This window comes from Drosophila yakuba, chromosome 2R (assembly GCF_016746365.2).
Source record: "Drosophila yakuba strain Tai18E2 chromosome 2R, Prin_Dyak_Tai18E2_2.1, whole genome shotgun sequence".
Classification (NCBI taxonomy): Eukaryota; Metazoa; Arthropoda; class Insecta; order Diptera; family Drosophilidae; genus Drosophila; species Drosophila yakuba.
Genome location: NC_052528.2, coordinates 20,417,626 through 20,442,071, shown reverse-complemented (window position 1 = coordinate 20,442,071; position 24,446 = coordinate 20,417,626). Strand labels below are relative to the sequence as shown.

The window sequence follows — 24,446 nt, the reverse complement described above, 5'->3', positions numbered from 1 at the left end:
TGTATGTACATATGTACATATATGACTGCAATTCAGCATTATTCTTGAGAGAGCCCGCAGTAATAAATAAGCCATGATTGGAGCAGATGAGAGCTGCAAATCGGTTCGATTTTAGCTGATGGCGATATCGATTTGCTTTAGCCGAAATGTAATTTGGCTAAGCAGGCCGGCAAACAATGTGGCCCAATCTCGGCCTCGTCAAACAAAGGTCTAGACAAATCGAAAACAAAACGAGCTTCAATATCCCATCTATAATTGAATGCACACACAAAACAAAGCGGATACAGTTGAAAGACTATTATAATCTGGTCAGTTACGTACATGAGCACCAAACCGACCAACCGCCCACACACTCCACAAATATAGCAGATAGCATATAAAGCATATATGGCATTTACCATTACTATTACCCCAGCCCATCCGCACCACACGAAGGAGAATATTGACAGACACTCAAGTGTCCACAAGCACCCTGTAAATCCAATTGAATTACGCATAAAGGCGCTTAAGCCGAAGAAAACGAGTCTCTCAATGATGACGACCCATCAAATGTATTATTTCCCTTTAACTTCTGATTACCCGATATTTTATTACGTTTCGTGCTCACGCCGGCTACTGGGTAACTCTGATTTTGGTGGAGCTGTGGAGCTGTGAGCTGTGGCGCATGGATCCCCCAATAATAATCACTTATCGCATATCAGCGTTTCCGCAAAATTTACATATCGACTTTTACTTGATGCGCCTTTTAATAGCCCACGTCGACGGCAATAAAATGCTGACTCTCAGCGGGCGGGGAGCCTTTGAGTTTAAACTTATGCATGATTAATACATAATTACAAAGACAAACGCATAAACTCCAGCCCCAACTCCAACTCAAAGTGAGGCCCAAAGACGGGGGCCGGACTTATCGCGGTGTTCGTGCAGGCATGCCTCCTCCATATACCCATTTGCCACTCCAACTCCAACGGCCACCACACCACCACTTAATAACTCTGAAAGACAAAAGGCGCTTTTCCCACAGCCACATCTATGTACATATAGCCAAAGTCCGTGGAGGAGACCACGTCCTGAACCAAGCCGAGTCAAACTGAACTGCCTAGGTGCCCCTCCGGAGAACTGCAGTGTGGCGGAGCATACTTATACCTGTTATTAATATTTCGATTAGGTACCAACGATTCGTAGAACCTGACGCATGACTTGCATGGCTAATGGGAAATTTTGTAACTTGTGACCACGCTGCCCTACACTTTGTGGGTCGTCGGTCGGGGCGTATTGGTCCCCTGATTGATGGAGACAACTCATCGATTGTGCGGCGAGAACAGGAAGTGTCCCTAAGTGCCAGTCGATACATCCTCATTTTCCCATTGATCCTGTCAGTAGATTGGAATCTGGGCCTACACCTACGGCAGGAAATGATATCTAAACTCAAGTATACTGTATACAGTTCGAGATAGTTTCATTTGTGAAAGAAGCATCTTTTCTGACCTTTTGAAAGGGGTTGCGTGATCATTTCATTTCATTTTCTCATCGCTGCCACCACACCCTTAAAACATCGTTGATTCTGGGAAATGTGATTGTAAGCAGACACCTTTTCTTACTTGCTTATACAGCGGATTTACGTCATAAAAGAGCAGGTGTCCATCTGAGGGTTCCATTAAATGTTTGGATAACACTGTAATAAGATATGCAGCCAAACAAACTTATCCTTCGATTCAGATACAACGAACAAATATAACAAGTTGCTTAGTTCAGATTCAATAATGAATGAATGTGCCATTATAAATTCTCTCAAGTTCCAAACTCGCCACATTTCTTGGGCAGTAGAGTGTGTACAAGTCGTCTCGCTGGGTAAAAGCCAAGTGCAAGACCATAAGTTTGTTAATGCTGAGCGTGTGCGTCAAAGATATGAAACGTTTAGTCAAACCGTGGACACTTTTGTCGCTTGACAGACCGCTTTGTAAATAATCGCCTTATGGCCAAGTGCGCAAATTGCCTGGTCGAAGGAGCAGAAGTAAAGGTAGTTAACTGGCGTTTCTTATCTGACTTTCCAGATCGTATTCACCACGTGAACAAAGCGAGTGTGCGGCTAATGCTAATGCCAGCTCCTTCAGCTAGCTTGCCACATCGCCAGCAGCAGCAGCAGCAGCAACAACAATTGCAGGTGCCACTGCAAGTGCCACTGCAAGTGCATCAGTTGCACAGGAAACGCCGGACAAAGGGACAACACCTCCACCACGCAACGACAGCTCACAACCTGACAGCGAAGCATGGCGGTGATTAATAGAGCCGGAAATGTGATTACCCTCCTGCTGGTTAAGCTCCAGCTAATCCTGCTGTTCTCGCTGTCAGTTTCCGGTGAGTTGCCGCAGCTGGACTACGGCAGCTTGTCCGCCTCCCTGGAGGAGGATGCGATTGACCCGCTCACGGCGATGGCTCCCTTCGCCAACTCCCTGGTCACCGAGGACTCGGCGCCGCACAAGAACAACGCGGAGCTGCTCGTCAACAGCAGTGAGGATGAGAGTGCGCGACCGCCGCCAGGATCCTCGTCCGCGGGACTGGGTGCATCGGGATCGGCAAGTGGATCGGGCATATTGCTAGAGGAGTTCAACAGCGGCAAACTGAGTGGCGGCGAGGCCAGTAATACGCTGCCCATATTCCTCATCGAGCCGGAGAGCGTGTTCGTGGTCAAGAACCGGCCGGCGGTGCTCAAGTGCAAGGCCTCCCACTCGCTGCAGGTGATCTTCAAGTGCAGCGGCAGTTCGCAACCACCGCCGTCCACGCACGAGACCCACGTGGATCCGCACACTGGGGTCAACATGGAGGAGGTCACCGCCACCATCCACCGCGACCTGGTCGACGAGTTCTTCGGCGACGGACCCTTCAAGTGCGAGTGCCACGCATGGTCGTCGCGTGGCGTGGTCAAGAGTCAGGCGGCCACCGTGCACATTGCTTGTGAGTACACTGTTCAAAAAGTTACGGCTTGCAAATGAAAAGCTAAGTGGTTTCTGTTGAAATATATTCTTTATTTCCTTTTTTTATATAGAAGCTATTTTGATATTCTTGCACATTTGCTTATCTTATTTTTTACGAGTGTATCCTTACCTTTGGTAACTTACTGTTGCTGTAAAAAACGCTAAATTAAATATTTACTCGACAATAGTTATTTACCCTTCGGAACTTTTGTTTCAGTACTTTGGCGTGCGGTTAAAATTGTAATTTCGTAGTTAACTTTGCACCTTTGTCCAGGGGTGGCTTCCTGTCAGCAACTGACCCTCGCTTAGCTTACCCCTAACCGTATCTGTATCTGAATCTACATATGTATCTGCATCTGCATCGGTTACCTGCATCTGTTCGTTTCACCCCCACAGATATTCGCAAGTCCTTCAACCAGTCGCCCACCTCGCTGCGCCTGGAGCTGGGCAGTCGGGCGGAACTGCGCTGCGACCCACCTGGCGGCTTCCCCGAACCGAAGCTCACCTGGCACAAGAACAACGCGCTCATCACGGCGGACAGCGAGCCGGGGATCACCGTTTCGGCCGGCACACTCCTCTTCCGCCAGGTGGCCCTGCAGCACATGGCCAACTACAGCTGCAGTGCGGAGAACATCGCCGGCAGACGCGTCTCCGATTCCGCCGTGCTCATCGTTTATGGTCAGTACTGAAGGGCAAATTAAGCATTTATAAGTTTCGTGCTGTACTCTGTGAAAAACCACTCTACTGGTGGCTCTCGGTCTACAGCAACATCCATGAATTACAACTTTAAGAAGTGGTATTTTTTAAGAAATTCAATTCATCTCAATTCACTGAGAATTGAATCATTTTTCACTAGTACACTCCTTAATTATAAGAGCTAAAGTAGCTTAGCGCCTTAAATTGAGTTCGATAAACTCTTAATTGGTTTATTTTCCGATTCCATGTCACACAGTCAACGGAGGCTGGAGCACCTGGAGTCCATGGCGCGAGTGCAAGTGTGCGGGCAAGCCCAGCCAGGGCAGGAAGCGTTCGCGCACCTGCAACAATCCGATGCCGTTGAATGGTGGCGCCCAGTGTCCGGGCCCCCAAATCCAGAAGTCCGCCGACTGCGCCGCATGTCCAGGTACGTTCCTGCGGTCATCCGCAAAATTGTGGTCGCATCGAATTGCGGCGGCCAACACGCCCATTATACGGGCACTATGTGCTCGGTTTTGGTGCTCTTGCGGGGCAACTGGGCAACTGGGCAGCTGGGGAAACTGGGAATGCTTAAAGGCAGCTGTTAAGCAGAAGCCAAAATTGTCAATTTAAATGGTATTTTGCGGCCGGGATTCCAGCTTGAGCGCCACCTGCACATCCCCATCTGGTCGCCCCGCTGCTTCTGTCGATACATCTCCCGGAGCGTCGAGAACAACGCGTATTTTTCACACCAGGGTGGACAGGAGGATTTCGGGTTGCTGGAATTGGGGAATTGTGGTGTGGAACAAGGACTGCCCAAAATACAAAGCACTGCACAACGCAAAAGTTCAGGGGGCGTTTCGCCAAAAAAAAAAAATCATATAAAGCGAAAAATGAATAAAAGGCAAGATAAGCTTAAGGGTCAATGCGAACTAGGCATACTCTAAGGACCTCAGTGATTATCATAATCCGAAAGGGAGAGGATTTGCATGAATGACGAGACTGGCAATGGGATTAACTCCGAAAGTACAACAGCTGAGCGAAATATTTTAATATTCAATTCATTTAACACTAATCCGCATGGTTCTTGCAAATTTGTACAATTTGAAGATTTTTCAACCAAAGAAGAGATTTTTTTAAAAAGTAGTAGAGTGAGGGAGTGAGTAGTTACTAACACAAATATCTCACCTTAGTCTAATTTTAATTTGTCGACACACCTTGATTTTTACAATTAGGGACTACTATTACTTACAATAATGAGCACATCAAAAAGGCACATTTCAGGATTAATAACTTAATACCCACTGAAACTAAATATAGAGCAACCCCAGTACATAGTCACCATGCCCGCAGCGAACAATGGTATAATACACTTTTGAGTGAGTGCTGAGTATTTCATTTTAAACACGCATTCGGTTCCTCGGACCGACGACAGATATCTCCACATGCGAGTTCCGAGATGCGAGATGCGAGATGCGTATATAGATGGATAGATTGGGCCGTCGCCTTTGGCAGTGGGGAACGCCTGCCGTCGGCGTGCCACCGACTAAATGGTGACAAAGGAATGAATCCGGGGGAAAGGGAGTCCAGAGACTTGGGACTCAGCACCGAACACTGCGGACTGAGGACTGCGGACTGAGGACTGAGGACTGCGGACTGGAGATGAGGATGAAATCTGGAGTGCAGTGGAATGGGGCGAACGGTGGTAGCTGGGGCGCTCTTTTTGACAGACGCACGGGCGGCATGTGTTTGAGACTCTTCACTTTTATTCATGTAAATTTATTGTATTGCATTGTATTGTATTGTAGTGCTCGCACAGATACTCACACACACACTCACCCACACGGAGATTTCGTAGGATACTTGGCCAGGCGCACAGCGGGCACAGCAATGAGCAATTGTTGACAGACAAGCGGGGCAAATGGGCGATGGGAAATGGGATGTGGGAGATGGAAAATGGGAATTGGATGGGTGGAGTATACTATGGTATTCCGTATACACCATACTCCAGAATGGGGCATTTCGGTCGTCAGGAGGGGGACGCCATTGTGGGCACGGGTATTTTTCTTTTCTATGAAAAGTGTGTCATAAAATTAATTTTAAATTTCGCTTGGCTTTCGTTTTTTTTCTTCTCTTGCCGGACGACTTTTCATCCCCATGGAACCGTGTCAACCTTATGCTCCTGCCGCTGCCACGCCCACTTACGCCCCGTGATTACGCTGTCGCTCCGACGTCCCGTCGTCCTGACGTCCTGACGTCCCGTCGCCATCATCGCCATCGTCGCCATCGCCGCCTGCCAACAACAGAGGACACTCAAATCGTGAGCCCTGATGGATTTGACATTTCGTCGAGTAAGCGCAGTAAGTTGAACCGAAGGCCCGACAATATGCATTTCCCTCAAAGGCTTCCCCCGGCCTTACAAGGATCCATTGGGATGGGGTGTGGATGGGGATGGGGGCGTTCCAAAGGATTCAATACGACATTGTGTTCGAGCAGTTAAACTTGAATGTTTAACGAGCCGGCGACAGTTAAATTTTTTAGTTGGGGCCTTAACAATCCAATAAACAATCGTGTTAACCCGAACCGGAGGCATCAGCATCAGCATCCAACCAACCGTGGCGTCATTCGTTTCGGGACTTCCCCCAAAATAAAAAAGAAACCTCCGCCCTTTAACTGACTTTAACTGAAGTGACTTACTTTGCGACGGGGTAGTAGGTGACGTCACTGCGGCAGATAGCAACTTAAAAATCACTTACCACGACTCACGCTCTCTGATTCATGCAACAGTCTGGGTCTAGTTCTGGGTCTCGGTTTTTGGCCGGGGTCGAAAAGGATACGTCCTGGAATGGGTATTGACAGGCGGTTGGGGATCAGGATGCGCACGGCGTGGCAGCGGGGAAAACTAAATGCCTGGCAATGTGATGATGGCTGGCGACAAGTCCGGAATTCTGTGCGCCCTTTCTGGGGGTGGTTTTATGTTTCCAAAACAGGAAGTGCCAAATGCCGATGTATTTATACCAGGATGTGCGCACACTTAGCGAAAAACCAATTTAGGAAGTGACAATAGGAAGTTAAAAGAATGTTCACTAAATATCTGATTAAAAAAAACATTCAAATGCGGGTTTTAAATTACAAATTCAGGGGAAATAGAAAGCTTCAAAAATATATCAAAAGAATTAATGAAAGAATTTCCAATTTGATGTACCCAAACTAGTGACTTAAAAAACAGCAAATAATTGTCGAAGTGTACCAATTGTTACTAATTTAAAAAAAAACCTTTGAATAGGTTGGAACTACTTTCTTTTTCCCCGTGCATAGCTGTCGAACATATATTTCAGCTGCCATTGGCATGCATCACACCATGGACATTTTAGGCTTTTTGTTTAGCTTTCGGACTTTCCGCTTTCTCCCCCTCATTTAGTGGAAATTGAAATAGCAAAGAAAATGCGAAAATAGAAAAGCATTAAAATGACAATCACTTTTACTCACCCACCCACGCAGACAGCGAGCCAAACCAAACCCCAAAAATCAACAGAGGCGTCGTCAACGGAGTTTTGGGGGTAAAGAAAAAAAAGCAAGGAAATGAGAACTGGGAGATGGAAACTGGGAATCAGGAGTGGAGGAAGACCCACTAATTTTATGGTGGGAACAAACTTTCGATTTCTCCCCACGGACCATCTATTAGAGTGTAATTGTGCAGCCGGAGAAGAGAAGTAGCGATGGGGAAGCGGGGTTGGAATGCCACGTCCATGGCTGTGGCCCCGATGGTCTTGATATATGACCCGGGGAGTGCCGCTGTCGGGAATGTGTGCTAAATCATGTTAATATGACTTTTGATTTCTAAACTGCCTGTGCTTTTGCCCCTGCTCTACCATTTACAGTGGCCCGCTGGTCGGCGTGGAGTGACTGGAGCATCTGCTCCGCGGAGTGCATTCAAGTGCGTCGCCGGAAGTGCCTGACTCAGGGCCAGACTCAGATTTCCTCCGAGGCGGAGGAAGCCGGTGATCTGCTCCTGGGCGCTCCCGGTGTGGGCATGGCCGCCCTCATCGCCGCAGCAGGAGCGGGAGCTGGAGCAGGAGCAGGAGCCGGAGTAGGAAGCCCCAGCGAAGTGACTGGCTCCAGTGCCGACATTATCCCGGGATATGGCAAATCATTGTGCGCCGGAAAAGACATACAAACGGCCGAATGCCGCGGCGAACAGTGCCAGATTGGCAAGGATGGTGAGTCTGTGCTTATGACTAGGATGAATGGGTCTGGGGAGCAACAAAGTAGACAGTTAGACAACAATAACAGCAGAGCCGGAGTGCAGCAGCCGCCAAGCCAGAATCACAATCAGAATCAGAAAGCCTGAATCCCAGAATCCCTCGCACAAAAGATGAGCACTCAACACTGATTGTCACAATGGGAAATTAACCAAGTGCATTTGTTTGTGCACGACCACGGGCTTATTTATATATAGAAGTATAGCATTATAGAAGTATAGGAGGTAAAGAAAGCATGGCCAGGACATTTCACTTTTCACCCCAAAGGACCCCCAGCTGTAAGCCCAGCAGAGCTCTCAACTTGCGACTTCCAATACCGAACCCCAAATGAAACCCGCACCCAATCGAAGAAGGGTCGCAAATCAATCGCAGCAGCAGCACTTGGAATTGAGATTTAAGTGGGGGTCCCACACAAGTCTTCTGAGGGTTTATGTGCTTTGCCAGATAATTAGGCGTGCGGCAAGGACAGCAGCATCAGCATCAGCATCCACATCCACATTCCCACACCCATTTGCCACCCCAATCTGGGGCTTTTCCCGTGTCATTGTTGCTGTTTGCGATTCGATTTTCATCGGCGGGTGGCTGGCGGGGGGAAAACTGTGCGATTGACCCAACTCAAACATAGTTTTGTGCGGTCCATGGGGATCAATTAGATGGCTGTCACAGTGTGTAATTGAAAGGATCAGGCTACACAAGAAGTACCAGGAGTTGCTGGGGTTTCCTTCTTTTTTTTTTTTTTTTTTGGCAGGTTTGTCCTTTATTTGATTGCCTGCTGAAAAGTTTACGAAGAGCTGTGACACTCGGCAGCTTATTTTCGATTTTATTACGATTCGCTAAAGCTGGAGCAATCCGGAGCAAATCCCTGGGGCCACCGATACCTGCGGCTTCATCATGGCCCATTGTCAGCAACTCGTACTCAACCATCTGATATTAAAAGCGTATTTGTCAGGCCAAGGAGACGAATCCCCTTTTGATGTCCCTTACAGGATGCAAAAATAAAAAAAAGAAACACAATATATATATTTCTATATATATATGTGGATGTGGTTGTAAAAAAGCCAGCATGCAAAATGCACAAAAGCGAGCAGGGAAACCGAAAGCGACAAGATCCTTGGAGTATCCCAGTTGGGGATGCTGCCAGGGTCTTCAACTTCTACTTCCACTTCAGCTTCCATTGCTGTTTCCGATGCTGCCGCTGATTTACAGCGAATATAATTGCTCATTTCATACATTGTATAATCCACCCACTTCTAGCCCTGCTGCTAGCCGGGCAGCACCGACTGTACTGGCTGTATGTACGGCATAATAATCATAATATATACAGAGTAATTCCTTGCGCTGCAGCGATTCCTTTTTGGAACCAACAACCAGTCACCGCCAGCGCCGGCAACAATGACGACAACAATCACAGCAACGGAAACTGGCAGCGCAACAATGGGCGTCCAATGGATGGTATGGTAGTGGGTGTGGACATGGAGATGGGCACCATAGATGGGGGGTTTGGGTTGCGGAATCTGGGATGTCGGGATGTCGGGCAACTGACTGCTGGCGACGGGGGGCCGCCGGCGAATTATAATGCGAAATAGACGAAGCTGGACTGGGGATGAGCATACAAACATAAAACATTAAATACAGACATACACTGCTCCGCTCCGCCAGATACGGATACGCATGGCTGCTCGGGATTGATGACAATGGGTGAGAGGATGCTTGTTTGGTTATGGAAAAGTTCAGTTCAGTTCGGTTCAGTTCGGTTTGGTTTCGGTTTCGGTTTCGGGTTGACTCAACGTCCATGAATGTGTGGATTTCGCTTGGCAGGCATCCTGAAAAGCATGAGGGTGGCGGATTTACGCAGAAATCTCTTGGTTTCCTTCTTTTTTTTTTTTTTAATGCCCAAGGAACACAAAGATTGGATGTGGGGGGCGGGGTGGTGGCATCTTGGTTCGCAGGCTGGCTTTATTGCCAGTTCAGTTCTCTAGAAGGTGAACTGATATGTAGACTCTACATTCGAGATTGCGTTTGGAAATACTCTGTACTTACTGTGCATGGCAGGAAAAGATTAATAGATATTTGCTATAATTTATAAAGTATTTAGCAGTAACTTCATTACTTCAAATGTTTACAAGTTTTCTATAAAAGTATATTTTCTATAACAAAGTGGGTGCCAATAGACTTTCCCTGAAGTAAAATTACGCGGTACTAACAGCCGATTCAGCAGTTTAATATGAGTGCGCATCGCTTCACCATTGCAGATTTCGATTGGACGCTCTATCTGGGATTGGCCTTCATAACGGCGGTGTGCTTCGCCTTTGGGACCGCACTGATCTGCTGCGCTCGCCGTGGCATCCGCACCAATCCCCATTACAACATGGCCCGTTCAGGTGAGTTCAAAGGACTTTAGTATCCTGCGTCCTGCGTTCGTGTTACGTTGCGTTGGCCGCCAGCAATTGACCGTGTTTATTTCGACTCCGTTTGCAGTAATGGACGCGGATTATATGCCCGGCGTTGTGGAGAAGAAGGAGATGCGCATGCACATCGAGGCCAGCAACATGGGATACGATTACGTCAATCCCGGACATCGTTATTTGCCCGGCGAGCACATCATGGGCATGGGCATGGGCATGGGCATCGGCTGTGGAGGCGTCACCGAGCACCACTACGACGTGCCCAATCTGTCCACCAAGTAAGTGTACAAATAAGCCATCAATGTTATTAGTTTGCCCTTTTATATGTCCCTCTATCCCTCGGTATTGAGTCCTTACTCTTTACTCTTGAGTCTTGATTTGGTTACAATATGGTATAAATACTATAGCCATAAACTTTACGGCTTGCAAATAAGCCATGAAGCATTTTAATATCGAGGGATTATCTTTGATGCCTTTGGAGTTCTCGAGTCCTTAGTATGTTTATTTCAAAAATACAAAACATATGCATTCCCAGGGTTTCGACTTAATTCCTTAATATTTCTTCCTTAACGTTCACAATTTAAGTACAAATATGAACCTTTGAATTATAGAAAAAACGGATAAATTTCATGCATTTTTTGACGAGCGCTCATTTGTTGTATTTCTTTATGTTGTGACTCTAAATATTTTATATTTAAGGTCTGTCTGGATTCATAAATTCTAAGGCTTGTTCATGGCAGGGGCTCACATTTTAAAATGACTCATAAGACATTAAAATTCGCCAAAGAACGAGAATAGTTATGCGTCTTTTATTATTCTTGGCACGACAATGTGCTGCTCGCAGAGAATTACTTCCTCCCATAACTTGCCTTCCAGTGTTTTAACAATGTGTAGACATAAACTTTTCAATATTCCCTTACATTCCAACACCCTCTACTTTAAGTACTTCTTTTCCCAATAATACACGATTCTAATCATTGTCGATTGCTTTTCCTTTCAGCTACACCAATCCCATAGATCATCTGAGCGTGGACTATCTGTCCGAGACTGGGGAATCCTCCACAGCGGATACCTGTAAGAAACCAAGTTACGCTTGACTTGAATCGATTTAAATATACCCATCATCCAACAGCCAACTCAACCTTCGACATGAACGGCAAGCTGTCCATACTCAACGCCTCGAAGAGCAGCACATACGAGCTGCTGGGAAGCGCAGGAGGACAGCTCCGCCTCTATGGCGGCGAGCTGCTGCTCTTTGTCCCGGAGCACGCCATCGGAAAGCACCTCAAGAAGCACGTATCCTTGCTGCTGCTGAGCGACGAGTGCAGTCGCGTGTCCTGCGCCACCGAGAGCTCCATTCTGTGCAGCAGTGTGGTGCACAGTGCGCCGCGCAACTACAGCTTCGTGAAGCCGGTGATCCTGAAGATTCCCCACTGCCTGGTGGCTCCGGAGCAGTGGCATGTGCACATCTACCACGCGGACAGCGAACACGACGAGCTGAGTGTCAACTGGCGGCGGGCAGTATCCGTTGGAGAGGAAACCATTAACACACCCATGTTCGTGCAGCTGGAGGCGACGCATGTGTTCATTATGACGGAGCAACTGGGTCACTTCACCGTGGTGGCGGAGCCAAGAATTCAACAGCCATCGATCAAGATGAAGCTGCTGGCCTTCAGTCAACATACGCCACCCAGCAACGCGAACTGCAGTTTGCGGATATACGTGGTCAAGGACTTCCCCAATAGCCGCGATATCTGCGCCAATGTGGAGGCCAAGCTGGGTGGCAGTTTTCTTGGCGAGAGCCAGGTCTTTGCCTTCACGCTGAATAGCCGAAACCTGAACATCCGGGTGAGAAGCGCGGATGTGGAGGCAGCAGCTCCCTACGAACATGCCATACCCTACCAGCACATCCTCAGCAACAACTCCATACTGCACTGCGAGTTCAGCCTGCGGAGGCAGGATCAGAACACCCTGTGCGTGGACTTTGGCCAGGGCAGCGAGGACGACTACTACACCTTCAACATTCCAGCGCACTCAATGAGCGGATCGGCCGAGGAACTGGCCTCCACCACGAACACCACCATCTCAATAGATCGCCAGGGCAACTATGTGAACGAGAGCTGTGTGATGGACTTTGTGCAGCTGCCACATGCCACAAAGCGTTTGATCTGCGGTGCCTTGGATCCTCCACGGGCCGACGAGCGGGATTGGCGATTACTGGCGAAGAAGCTGAATACCGATCGGTATATTGCCTACTTTGCCACCAAGGCCTCGCCCACCGAACAGATCCTGAATCTGTGGGAGTGCCGAGCGAATAGCAGTCCTGGTAGTAGTTCCAACTCAGTTTCACATACGATAATGGCGCTCCTGCTGACGCTCAAGGAGATGGGTCGTCAGGATGTGCTGGACATCATAGTTGAAACCATAGGTCCTTTGTGGATTTAAGGCACGTTCCCTTTCATACGCTATATAAGAAGGAAATATATATGATTTTAGTATTTCTGAAACTAACAAAAACAGCTTTAAGGGCCAACATCGAGAAATTCCATTCCGCAAAAACGGAAACGAAAAATGTGTGTTGAAATGCTATGAAACTAAGCAAAGTTTAATGTATCCGTTTTGAAAGTTTTCCCAGTTTCACCCAACTTCACCTATCTTCACCCCGTTTCCAGTGACAAATCACTATTTGTTTCCAAAGATGACTTATCCAACAAACAAGTAACACCTAAGAACTGAACCACCTGCAAAGTTTGTTAAAGTGAGATGGGGAAATCAGCGTGAGGCTCATGGTCCCTTGTTGTTAAAAACAAAAAATGTTCATGAGTTGCCTTTTATTTACAAAATGTATGAACGACACGAACAAAATACGCAAAAACAAAACGTAACGAAATGTGGAAAACTGGAATCGAAATGAAAAGAATATTGAATCAAAGTGTAGCTGTAGTCATAGTCACTAAGTTACTGTAGTGTTGTGTTCTAAGGTAACTTGCTCAACGAACTTTGTTCCCTATGGGTGCCATGCATTTTATACACTAAACAGGAAGAAAATGTAGCGTTTAATTATACTTGTGGCTTAGCAAACTTATAGTTTTAAACACATAACTCTAGCATTACGATGGAAAAACTGTTTGTGTACGATACGACAGCTGTAAGATACGAGTTCACATGGGGCAGTAGGCCAAAATATTATACATAGAGTAAGTGATGGCCAACTATGAACCGACAACCGACAACCGAAAGACATTTAAATTCAAATGCGGGAGTTGTAAACTGTTTGCCAAATCGTTGAATTTCTCAGCCGACTCTAGGTACGAATAGTCACTAAAGAAGAGGAGCATTTAGTAATCAAAACTAAGCCATAGCACACATATACCCAAAAGTATGTAGCCTCTCAAATTATATATAATGCGTACCCATATATGTATATTTAGTGTAACATCTAGTAATAGTTATAAAACGAAACAACAAAACGAGTAGTTTGTTAGACATACTCAAGTGATAACCTTTGTATTTGTCTTTAGTTGTAAGTCTGATCCTGTCGTTTAATCGTTAATCAAGTAAGCATTTACAGAACAATGACGTATACTTAGTGGCTCAAACAAAAAGTTAAATAAAATAAAAACTGCAACAATAATTTACTAGCTAGTTTCAGCTTGATTTCTGCAGGTGACTTCTGTTGGGTCAATGACTTGGCATCGGGTATTAACTCGGCAATACTGCGACGACTTTTAATTGGAGTCAGGACCTTGCAATCAATGCGAGGTACTTTCTAAGGTTTCGTCAAAAGATCATAAGCTGCATGTTCAACAAATAAATAAATATTTTTCCTGAATATAATAAACATACTCATTAAATTGCCACAGTGCTAGGACCATCTCTTATCTGCTAAGTGCAGCTCTTATCTAGCTCCTATATAAATCAGCAAAATTTCGAAACAAGCTCCCATTGTAGGCAAATGTAAGTAATCATTTACGTAGCAACACCCCGACTTTGCAGAGAGTCCAATTGAGTTGTGCGCTGCAGGCATGCTACAATGAATCTACAATGAATAGAGAAGATGCGATCTCCTCTACAGAATTATGTATTTCCCCGCTGGAAAAATTTGTTGGCTGATCTTCCGCAACCTTTTCGTGAAACTCAATCCGTGTGGGCAGCTACAAGAGTGCCTACAAAGGGCTTTTTGACTCACCTCCAACGATTTTAATAAAGAAAAGAAACTTCTTAAGTCAAAAGTATTTTACTTTTTAAAAAGACATCGGGAACATCTACATTTGAACTTCATTGGGTCAATGGTAGCTTTCCTATTTACCGCTACCCTATTACCATGGATGATTGGACCAGGTACCACAGTTTTGGCAAGCATTTTGCCTTCGGTAGATCAATTTGCTAGAAGCAGCAGCAAATAATGCCAAAAGGACAATCTGTGGATAATGGATTTTAGTGTACGATACTTTTTCAATGACTAGATTACTCACCAGCAATTTTACGACGAGCTGCATTTTGGAACTGAATATGGTTTTAAAATTTTGCTGATTTATATAGGAGCTAGATAAGAGCTGCACTTAGCAGATAAGAGATGGTCCTAGCACTGTGGCAATTTAATGAGTATGTTTATTATATTCAGGAAAAATATTTATTTATTTGTTGAACATGCAGCTTATGATCTTTTGACGAAACCTTAGAAAGTACCTCGCATTGATTGCAAGGTCCTGACTCCAATTAAAAGTCGTCCGAGTATTGCCGGTCTCATTTCCATTGATTTTAATAAAGAAAAGAAAATTCTCAAGTCAAAAGTATTTTACTTTTTAATTAGACATCGGGAGCATCTTCATTTCAACTTCATTAGCTCAACAGTAGCTTTCCTATTATTTACCGTATATCCAAGTACCAGTGCACCAGGAACATGTTAGGGATCTGCCATATTCTTGTGCCCTTGTGTAGTACCATTTGCTAGAAACAACAGCAAATAATGCCAACAGAACAATCTAAGGGATATGGATTTTAGCTTAAAATACTTTTCCACTGACTAGCTTACTCACCAGCAATTTCACGGCGATCTGCATTTTGGAACTGAATATGGTTTCGAAATTTTGCTGATTTATAAAGGAGCTAGATAAGAGTTGCACTCAACAGATAAGAGATGGGCTTTACCCCGAGGCAATTAATTTTATTTCTCCTGTCTACACAATTTAATATGTTTATTATTTCTAGGAAAAATATTTATTTGTTCAACATGGTACAGAATGAAATGGTCTTAAGACTGTCGTTTAATCGTTAATCAAGTAATCATTAGTGGCTCAAACAAAAAGTAAAAGAAAATAATAACTGCAACAATAATTTTTTATCCGATTTCTTATATATGTATATACGCAAAAAACCTATTCTGCCTCTGTTAGGCCGGAGGCTCTGCCTCCTCGTTTTCGTCATTGTCCATTAGCATTGTGATGTTTATTAGGTGTCGCATGGTGGGACGACCATGTGGACAGTTCTGGAAAAATATATGTGCCATTCTTAATTTCATAACCAAATTTTACATTTTACTTACCCATGGCTGTTCTATTTCCCCCATCTGTGTGATCAGTCTTCTCATCGTTGTGTTCCTGTTAAGAGCTGTGCCAATCATTACAGACTTTCGGCAGGCACGTGAGGCAAACATAGCTCGCACCCTAGACGGGCGACAGATGGTGCCTTCGGGCGCATCTTGCAGCATAAAGATGAGTTCATCAATGTCTTCCTTGCCAAATTCCCATCGCTTGCTGTGCGGCTTGCCCAACAGACGCACCTTTTTCGTGGCAGGAGCTGAAATTGCAATAGTTTATAGGTAAGGAAACAGAGAGTCAGATTGAATCCCACCTTCGTGGTCAACTTGAAACTTGAAGCCATTCTTCTCGAACACATCAATGTGGTTCAATAGCACCATCTCGTTAACCGCAGTTAGTTCCAGACTTTGCGGCACTGTCAAGCGCTGATACTCCAATTGAGTTGTGCGCTGCAGCGTCTCAAAATTGTACTTTTCATCAGTGGCATGCTGATCTACAATAAATAGATCATCCTCTAGCTTGACTATGATAAAGCCCAAATTAAACTGTCCTATTATTTCCATGCGGGCGAAGTCCTCCTTGTCGATCTCACGCTGCAGTTCTGCTTCTGCACTGTGGTTCTGGTTCGGATTAATTTCTGTCTTGAAGCGCAGACGCTGTAGCTTGGCTCGAGCTCTCCGATCCCGCTGCTGTTGCTCGTGGGCCTTTAGAGAAGTTTCGATCTCCTCTAGAGAAGTAGTTATTTCCCCGCTGGAAAAATTTGATGGCATCCCCTCCTCCACCTCTTCATCAAACTCAATCCGTGTGGGCAGCTCAATGTGATCATCTTCGTCGCTACCAATATCAGTTTCTTCAGATAGCTGAGTGGAACTAGGCGGTTGTGGATTGATTTTTGCGGGTGATTTCTGTTGGGTCAATGACTTGGCATTGGGTATAAACTCGGCAATACTCGGACGACTTTTAATTGGAGTCAGGACCTTGCAATCTATACGAGGTACTTTCTGAGGTTTCGTCAAAAGATCATAAGCTGTAACCAATTCTTTAGTAACGATGATGTGTTGGTAAAGCATGCTCACCCTCGGAATCCCTAGCCAGCTCTTTCAGGTTGAGGAAACTATTATCAAGGGAAGCCTGCGTCCTGTCCTCTTTTGCCATGTCAACATCACTCGCTGCGTCCGATTCTGCATCGCATTTGGAACTCTGCTCTTTGGGTGACTCTTGGCTGAGAAAAGTATGAATCTTTTGCATTTTTAACGTTCGAGTACTCAATTCTTCGGTTTCACTGCATCGGCGTTTGACAGTAACTGATGGTGCCGTCCCTTTGGTGTCGCCAGTGCGTCGCCACTGGGTGAGCACATCCATGAATCTCTGCGTAGACGTAGTGGGTACATCTTCTTCGGATGCTTCTTTGTTTTGGTTATTGTTACTCGAATCTTCTAGGAATTTAGTTTTATTGGGATTTGTCTTGGGTTCCAGCATGCTCAAAATGGTGGTGTTCTGCATTTGAAATGTAGCTGGAGTTTGGCCAAAGGTGTCCAGCAGGGATTTCTTCAGTGCCAGCAACAGAATTCGCTCGTTGTTAATCAGCAATTGTCGTTTGTCGGGCGTGAGATTCACATCCACATCAGAACGGGCAGTGACGATATTAAGATAAATAAAGGGCTGCTGTTGGACGTTATAGCGATGGTAAACCTCGTTCATCACCTTGGCTATCTGGTATGTAATATATATAATTTAATTTATATTAACCGTTTTAAAAGGGATTGTCTCACATTCTTGGGATCACAGGGCCTTGAGTTAACAAAAAAGAACTGACGATCTCTGCTAGAACGTCCAGCGCCATGCCGGCAACTGGAAATGAATCCTTCGAGTTGGAAGTCCGCTTGATTGAGACGCTCTACATCCTCAGCGCAGATTTGAGGACAAGTGGTATCGGCGACATCTGCACAAGATTCAAGATCGGCCCGCAATTCCGCCTCGCTCAGCTGGCCCTGCCCAAAAGGCGATTTTAAAGGCACCAGCTCCGTGGCCTGACGTGCTCCAAATATCGCAGATATATTCGCCATGACCTCCTGGTCGCCATGCGTTTGTAGCACCACAGTTTTGGCCCCTTTAGGAGTGTGATTGCTGCAAAGGATGCGGACACCTTTGGTCACTAAACAATAGGCCTGCAGAATCTGGCACATCTTGGTGAACTCCTTTTTGATGTTGCGGGTGAAGTCACGCCGACGAACTGGCAGAGTGGTAAAAAGATTTGCCAGGACGACGGTGGTGCCAACTCCACGGGCACAAGGAGAACGCTTTTTGATCCTGCCCTCGTGGTCCAGTTCCACCTTAACGCCTAGAAATCGCAGGTGGTTTTAGGAGACTAGAGGTGGAGAGGACTGGAAGTCCATAACTCACCAACATCTGTAGACTTGTGCCGGGTTTGAATGACCATATCCGACAAGGCACACAGTGAACTCAGAGCTTCTCCACGGAATCCAAAGGTTTCCACGCCCAGCAGGTCCACGAATTCCCGGATCTTTGAGGTATGGTACTTGGCAGCTGTGGACAGTGGCTTAGCTATTATTCCGCACCATTGTAGATACGCCGGTACTCACTCATTCCCTCCAGATTCATTTCCTCCACGCCACTGCCATTATCGCTGACCTCCACACCCTGCAGCCCCTGATCCTTCAGCTTGATCTCCACCAGCGTGGCGCCCGCATCTATGGAATTCTCCACCAGCTCCTTGACAGCCACGGCCAAACTGAGAACCACCTGAAATTGATTGTGTTCAAGTCTAAGGAATTTAAGCGAAATTATAATAGCTTTGTATCTCACTTGTCCCGAGCATATTTTGTGCACTGTATCCTTGGCAATCGCCTTTATCTGACCCGACGACACCGTGGTTGGTGGTGGCACATCCGGTTCTTCCTCCGTGCCAGCACTGTGATCGGTTTCCAACATTATTTATTTATTTATTCCAACATAATGGTGGCTCAAGTAAAACGAGTGCGTTAATTCACAAAATTGTGGCGCTCTTTCGGCTTCAGTGTGACCAGATTATACGATCCCGTAATCGATACGGAATGCAACAAGTTTTTACATCGTCTGTTGACACACATGTCGAAGAGCGCTAGAGGGCGCTGTTGCATAACGTAAGTAATATGTTTCGCAAATTCAAATCCAAATTGAGTGTTTAAAATAAGCCTTTGTTCATGTTCAAAAGACGCACCCTTCATTGATTTTAATAAATAAAAGAAAAATCACAAGTCATTTTAATTAGACATCGGGAACACCTTTATTTTAACTTCATTAGCTCAATGGTAGCTTTCTTATTTACCGTAGCCCCATGAATCACCTCCCCAGCAGCCGAAGCCCTTAGCTCGTACTAATCCGTATCCGTAATCATAATCGCAATAGTCTGGTAAGTACGGTCTGCTGGATACAGCAGCAAATAAGGCCAAAAGGACAATCTAGGGGAAATGGATTTTAGCTTAGGAGACTCTTCACTGACTACCTTACTCACCAGCAATTTCACGGCGAGCTGCATTTTGGAACTGAATGTGGTTCCAAATTTTTGGTACTTTATATTGGATTGATTTATTTTAGTACTAGATTTGAGCTATACTTAGCAGATAAGAGGCGCTCTTAACCCCGAGTCCATATTATAGTATATTATATTTATTCAACATACGTTGCTTATCATTTTTGGGGAAACCACAGAAAGTTCCTGGCCACTAGACTAAAATTAAAAATCGTCCCAGTATTGCCGAGTTTATACCCGATCCCAAGTCATTGACCCAACAGAAGTCACCCGCAGAAATCCATCTACAATCCACAATCTTGGCTTTATAATAGTCAAGCTAGAGGATGATCTAATTCATTGATTTATTGTAGCATGTCGCTGATGAAAAAGTAAAATTTTGAGATGCTGCAGCGCACAACTCAGTTGGTGTATCTGAAAAGTCGGGGTGTTGCTACGTAAATGATTACTTACATGTGCCTACAATGGGAGCTTGTTCGGGTACATAATTTCATTTTAATAAGGAAAAGAAACTTCTTAAGTGAAATGTATTTTACTTTTTTATTGGACATTGGAAACATCTACATTTGAACTTCATTAGCTCAATGGTAGCTTCTCTATTTAAAATGGGGGATTGGCCGGCAGCGGTGGACTATGCTATTGTAGTCATTGTCAAAACCAAAATCGCAAAAGCTTGGTATGTACGTTGTGCTAGATACACCAGCAAATAAAGCCAAAAGGACAATCTAGGGATAATGGATTTTAGCGTATGATACTTCTTCACTGACCAGCTTACTCACCAGCAATTTCACGACGATCTGCATTTTGGAACAGAATATGGTTTCGAAATTTTGCTGATTTATATAGGAGCTAGATAGGAAGCTCCACTTAACAGATAATAGATGGGCATAACCCCGAGGCAATTAATTTTATTTCTCCTGTGTACACAATTTAATATGTTTATTATTTCCAGGAAAAATATTTATTTATTCAACATGGTACAACATGAAATGGTCTTAAGTCTAATAAATATGAATGTATAAACGTTTGGTCCAAAAATTACACGTATAATCATTGCTTGGGTAAATGTGATGAATCCAATCCTGGTTGTCAAGGTGCTTGTTGAGTGTGGAAATGTCAGAATGTTTAGTACACAGAGAGCTTAGCCTAATCCGGTTGTTGAATCAAGTAATGGCTAGCTAGTTGGACAAGTACTTAAAGATATATCTGGATATAGCCACAGGGTCATTGCTCGACGGAGTCCCGCGTCCTGGTTGCGTTCCGTGTTTCCGGTTTAATTGCTCTTGGCGTTAGCCACGCTCTCCAGCTTCTCGATGATCTTGTTCATGTCCATGTCCTTGGCCACCTTGAGGTACATGGTCTTGCGCACTTCATGAAAGGATGCCCAGCTGGGCAGCTCCTTGGCAAGCAGCTTCAGATGCGCCTCGATTTCTTGTGGCGTGAGGTTGGCTCGGAAGCTGTTCTGGATCTTCTTGATGATTACTTCCAGGGTGAGCACTCCTTTACGCTCGGTAACGAAGACATTGCGCAGGTGTCTGGCCAATTCGGGCAAACGTGAGTACTTGGTGGCCTCCTGGTCCTGCGATGGACGTCGAGTCATCGCCTCCAGAGCCTTTGCTGCCTGTTTGGCTCGAATTTTCTCGATCAGTGATTTTGGCAGACCCTTTAGTAGATTGGAACTGGCATCTGGGGCTGTGCACTCCTTCACCGTGGGCTTGGCGGTTTCCGTTTGGTTCGTTGGTTCAGTGACAGTTGGTTTACCCGCAGATCCAGATATTCCAGGCACCTCCTGACTTGTCTGAATCGCGGTACTCGTCTTGGCGACCACTCCTGCCTGCTGTTCCTCCGGCTTTCTGTTGCATTCAGCTGCTTGCTGTTTGTCCGCTTCCAACTTAGCCTCATAGCGGTCCATTGCTCTCTCCATGGGCGTGGCGCAATTAAACAGATTTCTAGCGGTAGACAGAATGTCCTTGGCTGAGGAGTATTTTTCGACATTGGGTGGCTGGGGCAATGTGGCCAGCTCCACCTCCGGACAGCTCTCCAAATCAAACTGCGGATGCCAGCGAGTCAGCGCCTTTTCGATGATGATCGGCGGATCCTGGGAGCGAAGGAACTGGTCGTGCGCCCGCATCACCCGGTCGAGCAGAAGGCTCTGAAAACGCTGCATGCGTGCCGTCATTACGTGTGGATTCATGGACGTCGACTGGGCCGACGCGAGCACATCGTCTTCGTTGATCTTGCTGAACTGTTGCGGCTTTTGCGATTCCTGCTGCTCGGGCAGTGGTTCAACATTGGGAGCGATGATCAGCTGGAAGTAGTCCGCCTTCGAGACAGAACCGAAATTTCGCGTCTTCATCTGGCAGAAGATGAAGGCCTCTGGATAGATGTGCTTGATCTGAGCCAAATGGCTCTCAGTGAAGTTCTTCCGGAGCATGCGCTGCACTGCCGGCTTCAGCTTCTTGAATGTGATGGTCTCCTTGCGGTTGTGAAACATGGCCACCACGGAATCAAGACCCTTGAACACGTCCAATAGGTGTCGGTACTTATACGGCAACGGAAGCTGGCCGGCGCGGCTGGTCTCCACCAAACTGGCGTAGCGCTTATAGGCCGGAACCTCCACCAACTTGACGGGAGATCCATTCTTGGCCGGACTGAAGAGCAGGCGCTTGGAGACGTCCGTGTGCCGCGGCGACATAAGCTCATGTTTGTCCGGGGTGGGTGGCGGTAGTTTTGTGGGAGTCTTGAAGGTCTTCAAAGGGCTGATTGTGGGAAAAAGCAAATGTTGTAAGTAATCTATATAATAATATATTTCCATTTAACATTTTAAAATTCGGTTTCTAAATATGTAATATACTACTTAATATTAAATTCTATTAGAAAATAGCAAAAATATATTAGTGACTGCTATTGAAAGCGAAGATTTCATGCCTAATTCATCAATGAGATTCCATGCAGTTGTTTATTTGCCCAAAAACAAGTTATTGCTTCACAAAATGAGTATGCCCTGCGAAAAGGCATTTCCCATTCGAAAATGTGTCCTATTTGCTGCTTGGAACCTTTCTTCAAGACGGCCGTTACAAAAAAAGGTTGCTACCTGAGCGTCCGACCCAAAATACAGATACACACATTCCCATGCAGCAACGCAGTTAAGATCCTTTTTTTCCCGAGAGCCGGAGGAAAAGCAACCCCCGAATGCGGGCGGAAAGTAAGCATTTTCAAAGGGAAGGTCGGGCCGGGCTAGATTGTAACGTCTGCGAAGGGTAAACATGCAGCGCATAGCGATACACACACTGCGATACGTCGCATGGGGAGGGTCAGTCAGCCAGTTGGGTACTTGTGCATGTTGTACAGACGTCACGAATCAGCAGCAATTGCTCGCTCAAAAATAGCCATATGTACATTCGTATAGCCGAACCAAAGCCAAGCCATCGGTGACTACTGCCACTCTTGGGCGAAAAATATGCAACTTCAGCGCAAAGTCAAGCGCTCGAACGAACAACCCGGAGACCCGGAGAGCGACCTCGATTGCAGCAGAACTGCATGGCAGCAAGTGCTGGCCTTTCGCTAAATTATGTTACCCGGTTTTTTTCATAGGCCACACTCCACAGTCCGTGGTTTGTTTATGCCGATTCTAGGCCACCAGCCAGCTAAATCAAAATTGTTGCGGCAGGCACATATCTTCAGCTTCTTACATGGCTTGTTTTCTTGGACAGTTATGGTTACCCGGTTTGAATGGGATGCAATAAAGGATAAGAAACTCGTTTTCATAGTGTCATAGCGTAAGGGAATTGTTTTCCATTTCAGAAGTTAGGATACTGCATCTATGTATGTCAGACATGATATATCATTCAATCAAGGTTTAATACCCCTAAGATGCATCTTTCGAATGCATCTAACTTGAATGATTGAATAATAATACTACTTAATTCTATATTTAGGACATTAAGCAGAATTCTGTTCGGATCCCAAAAAAACTCTTAATAAGCAATCAGCTCACCTTGTAAGCACCTCCAGCTCGATTGTGTCGAATTCCTTGAGCTGCACACTCATCTTGGACTTCGAGGGGGAGGGGCCAGCCTCGCGGAGTTTCCTGTTGCGCTCCTCCTGCTCCTTGCGCTTCTGCTCGAGGGCCGCCTTCCTGGCCAGCACTGCCTTCAGTTCCTGCAGCTTGGCACTCCGCGATACCTTCGTCTTCACCTCGTCAAAGGTGAGCTGGCGGCGGAGATCCGCCTTGATGGGCGAGGCATCCTTGAGGATCTGCTTGGTCGGCGTGCGTAGGCCACGCTGCACATTGTCCGCATTCTGCTGGCTGGTGATGGTGAAGTTAAGCTTGGGCGTGTGCTCGCTAATGGCGGACGACTGCTGCAGCTCCTCCTCGTCCAGCTTACTGGACTGGGCCTGTTTCCTGGGCGACAGAGTGCCCTTTTTGATAAATTGCACCAGCTTGGGCTGCTTGATGTGTGGCTCCATCTTGGCGGCAGCCAGTGTCTTCTTTTTGCTCTCTTGGGCGGCGGTGACAATCAGTCGGGTAGTGCGTCCGGATCGGGTCCGCATGCCGCTGGCCGCCGCCTTCAGGGTGTCCAGATCCGCATCATGGTCGGCCGCAGGCAACTGGGAGGGGGCGGTGGCGGGGGTGACGGTCTCAGCGGGTTCCGCCAGACGCTGCAGAACAAAGTCATTTTTAAGATGCCATTTTTGAGATGCCTGTACTGGCAGAACGCACTTGCAGATACTTTTGTATCTGGAGTCACGTTTCTGGGACGGATTTCTTACCCTGTTCTTGATACTGATAGCATCATCTAAGGCGGCGCGTTTGCGGTTTGTGAAAAATGCAGCTACCGATGGCTGGGCCATAGTAAGTATGTATAATATTTATTTCTAATTGCAATTGCTGTTGGCTAAAGGGTTGTAATGCTACCACTTGGCTGAATTCACAGATGGGCACGTCCGGTTAATTATCACTAGTCTGTATAAATCTCTTAGTTTTTTCTTATTTATCACCACGTCGTGCCAGCGCACTGCTCAAATTACAACTGGCCACGATTTTTCACTAGATGCAG

General features: G+C 46.0%; 3 protein-coding genes across 6 annotated transcripts in view; 1 reads left to right on the top strand and 2 right to left on the bottom strand.

Moving 5' to 3' along the window:
- Nucleotides 1–13,948, top strand: part of LOC6531580 (netrin receptor unc-5) — a 19,948-nt gene extending 6,000 nt beyond the window's left edge. The window contains exons 3-12 of one of the 2 annotated variants that reach the window (XM_039373286.2): nucleotides 2,052–2,110; nucleotides 2,208–2,952; nucleotides 3,369–3,650; nucleotides 3,925–4,095; nucleotides 5,954–6,007; nucleotides 7,529–7,867; nucleotides 10,162–10,290; nucleotides 10,388–10,592; nucleotides 11,315–11,388; nucleotides 11,447–13,948. In XM_039373286.2, the coding sequence (XP_039229220.1) occupies nucleotides 2,268–2,952; nucleotides 3,369–3,650; nucleotides 3,925–4,095; nucleotides 5,954–6,007; nucleotides 7,529–7,867; nucleotides 10,162–10,290; nucleotides 10,388–10,592; nucleotides 11,315–11,388; nucleotides 11,447–12,759 (3,252 nt within the window). In that variant the 5' untranslated portion in view covers nucleotides 2,052–2,110; nucleotides 2,208–2,267 and the 3' untranslated portion in view covers nucleotides 12,760–13,948. Of the gene's footprint in view, nucleotides 1–2,051; nucleotides 2,953–3,368; nucleotides 3,651–3,924; nucleotides 4,096–5,953; nucleotides 6,008–7,528; nucleotides 7,868–10,161; nucleotides 10,291–10,387; nucleotides 10,593–11,314; nucleotides 11,389–11,446 lie in introns of both variants that reach the window. The other variant, XM_015195936.2, reaches the window with a different exon arrangement.
- LOC6531579 (mismatch repair endonuclease PMS2) lies at nucleotides 13,789–18,893 on the bottom strand. 2 transcript variants are annotated; one of them, XM_002092341.4, is made up of 9 exons: nucleotides 18,681–18,892; nucleotides 18,458–18,617; nucleotides 18,258–18,401; nucleotides 17,627–18,195; nucleotides 16,931–17,567; nucleotides 16,168–16,881; nucleotides 15,860–16,113; nucleotides 15,354–15,802; nucleotides 15,050–15,299 (listed from the first exon to the last, which is right to left on the bottom strand). In XM_002092341.4, exons 1-8 carry the CDS (start codon nucleotides 18,804–18,806, stop codon nucleotides 15,707–15,709), a joined length of 2,700 nt encoding a protein of 899 aa, XP_002092377.1. In that variant the 5' UTR covers nucleotides 18,807–18,892; the 3' UTR covers nucleotides 15,050–15,299; nucleotides 15,354–15,706. The 2 variants fall into 2 exon arrangements, with proteins under 2 accessions (XP_039229222.1, XP_002092377.1); XM_039373288.2 differs by lacking the exons at nucleotides 15,050–15,299; nucleotides 15,354–15,802; nucleotides 15,860–16,113; nucleotides 16,168–16,881 and adding an exon at nucleotides 13,789–14,109 and having other exon boundaries at nucleotides 18,681–18,893.
- Nucleotides 14,536–24,446, bottom strand: LOC6531578 (DNA replication factor Cdt1). 2 transcript variants are annotated; one of them, XM_002092340.4, is made up of 4 exons: nucleotides 24,160–24,446; nucleotides 23,384–24,048; nucleotides 20,166–22,145; nucleotides 14,536–14,735 (listed from the first exon to the last, which is right to left on the bottom strand). In XM_002092340.4, exons 1-3 carry the CDS (start codon nucleotides 24,238–24,240, stop codon nucleotides 20,660–20,662), a joined length of 2,232 nt encoding a protein of 743 aa, XP_002092376.1. In that variant the 5' UTR covers nucleotides 24,241–24,446; the 3' UTR covers nucleotides 14,536–14,735; nucleotides 20,166–20,659. The 2 variants fall into 2 exon arrangements, with proteins under 2 accessions (XP_002092376.1, XP_043062909.1); XM_043206974.1 differs by lacking the exon at nucleotides 14,536–14,735 and adding an exon at nucleotides 19,116–19,315.

Bases quoted from the DNA above. Each gene is read 5' to 3' on its own strand.
- LOC6531579 (XM_002092341.4), bottom strand. From the start codon at position 18,806: ATGTTGGAAACCGATCACAGTGCTGGCACGGAGGAAGAACCGGATGTG. The intron at 18,402-18,457 runs GTGAGTACCGGC...CACTGTCCACAG, and splicing joins AATGAATCTGGAGGGAATGA to CTGCCAAGTACCATACCTCA. The intron at 16,882-16,930 runs GTGAGCATGCTT...AATTGGTTACAG, and splicing joins GCTGGCTAGGGATTCCGAGG to CTTATGATCTTTTGACGAAA.
- LOC6531578 (XM_002092340.4), bottom strand. From the start codon at position 24,240: ATGGCCCAGCCATCGGTAGCTGCATTTTTCACAAACCGCAAACGCGCC. The intron at 24,049-24,159 runs GTAAGAAATCCG...TTTGTTCTGCAG, and splicing joins CTATCAGTATCAAGAACAGG to CGTCTGGCGGAACCCGCTGA. The intron at 22,146-23,383 runs GTGAGCTGATTG...TCCCACAATCAG, and splicing joins GAGCTGGAGGTGCTTACAAG to CCCTTTGAAGACCTTCAAGA.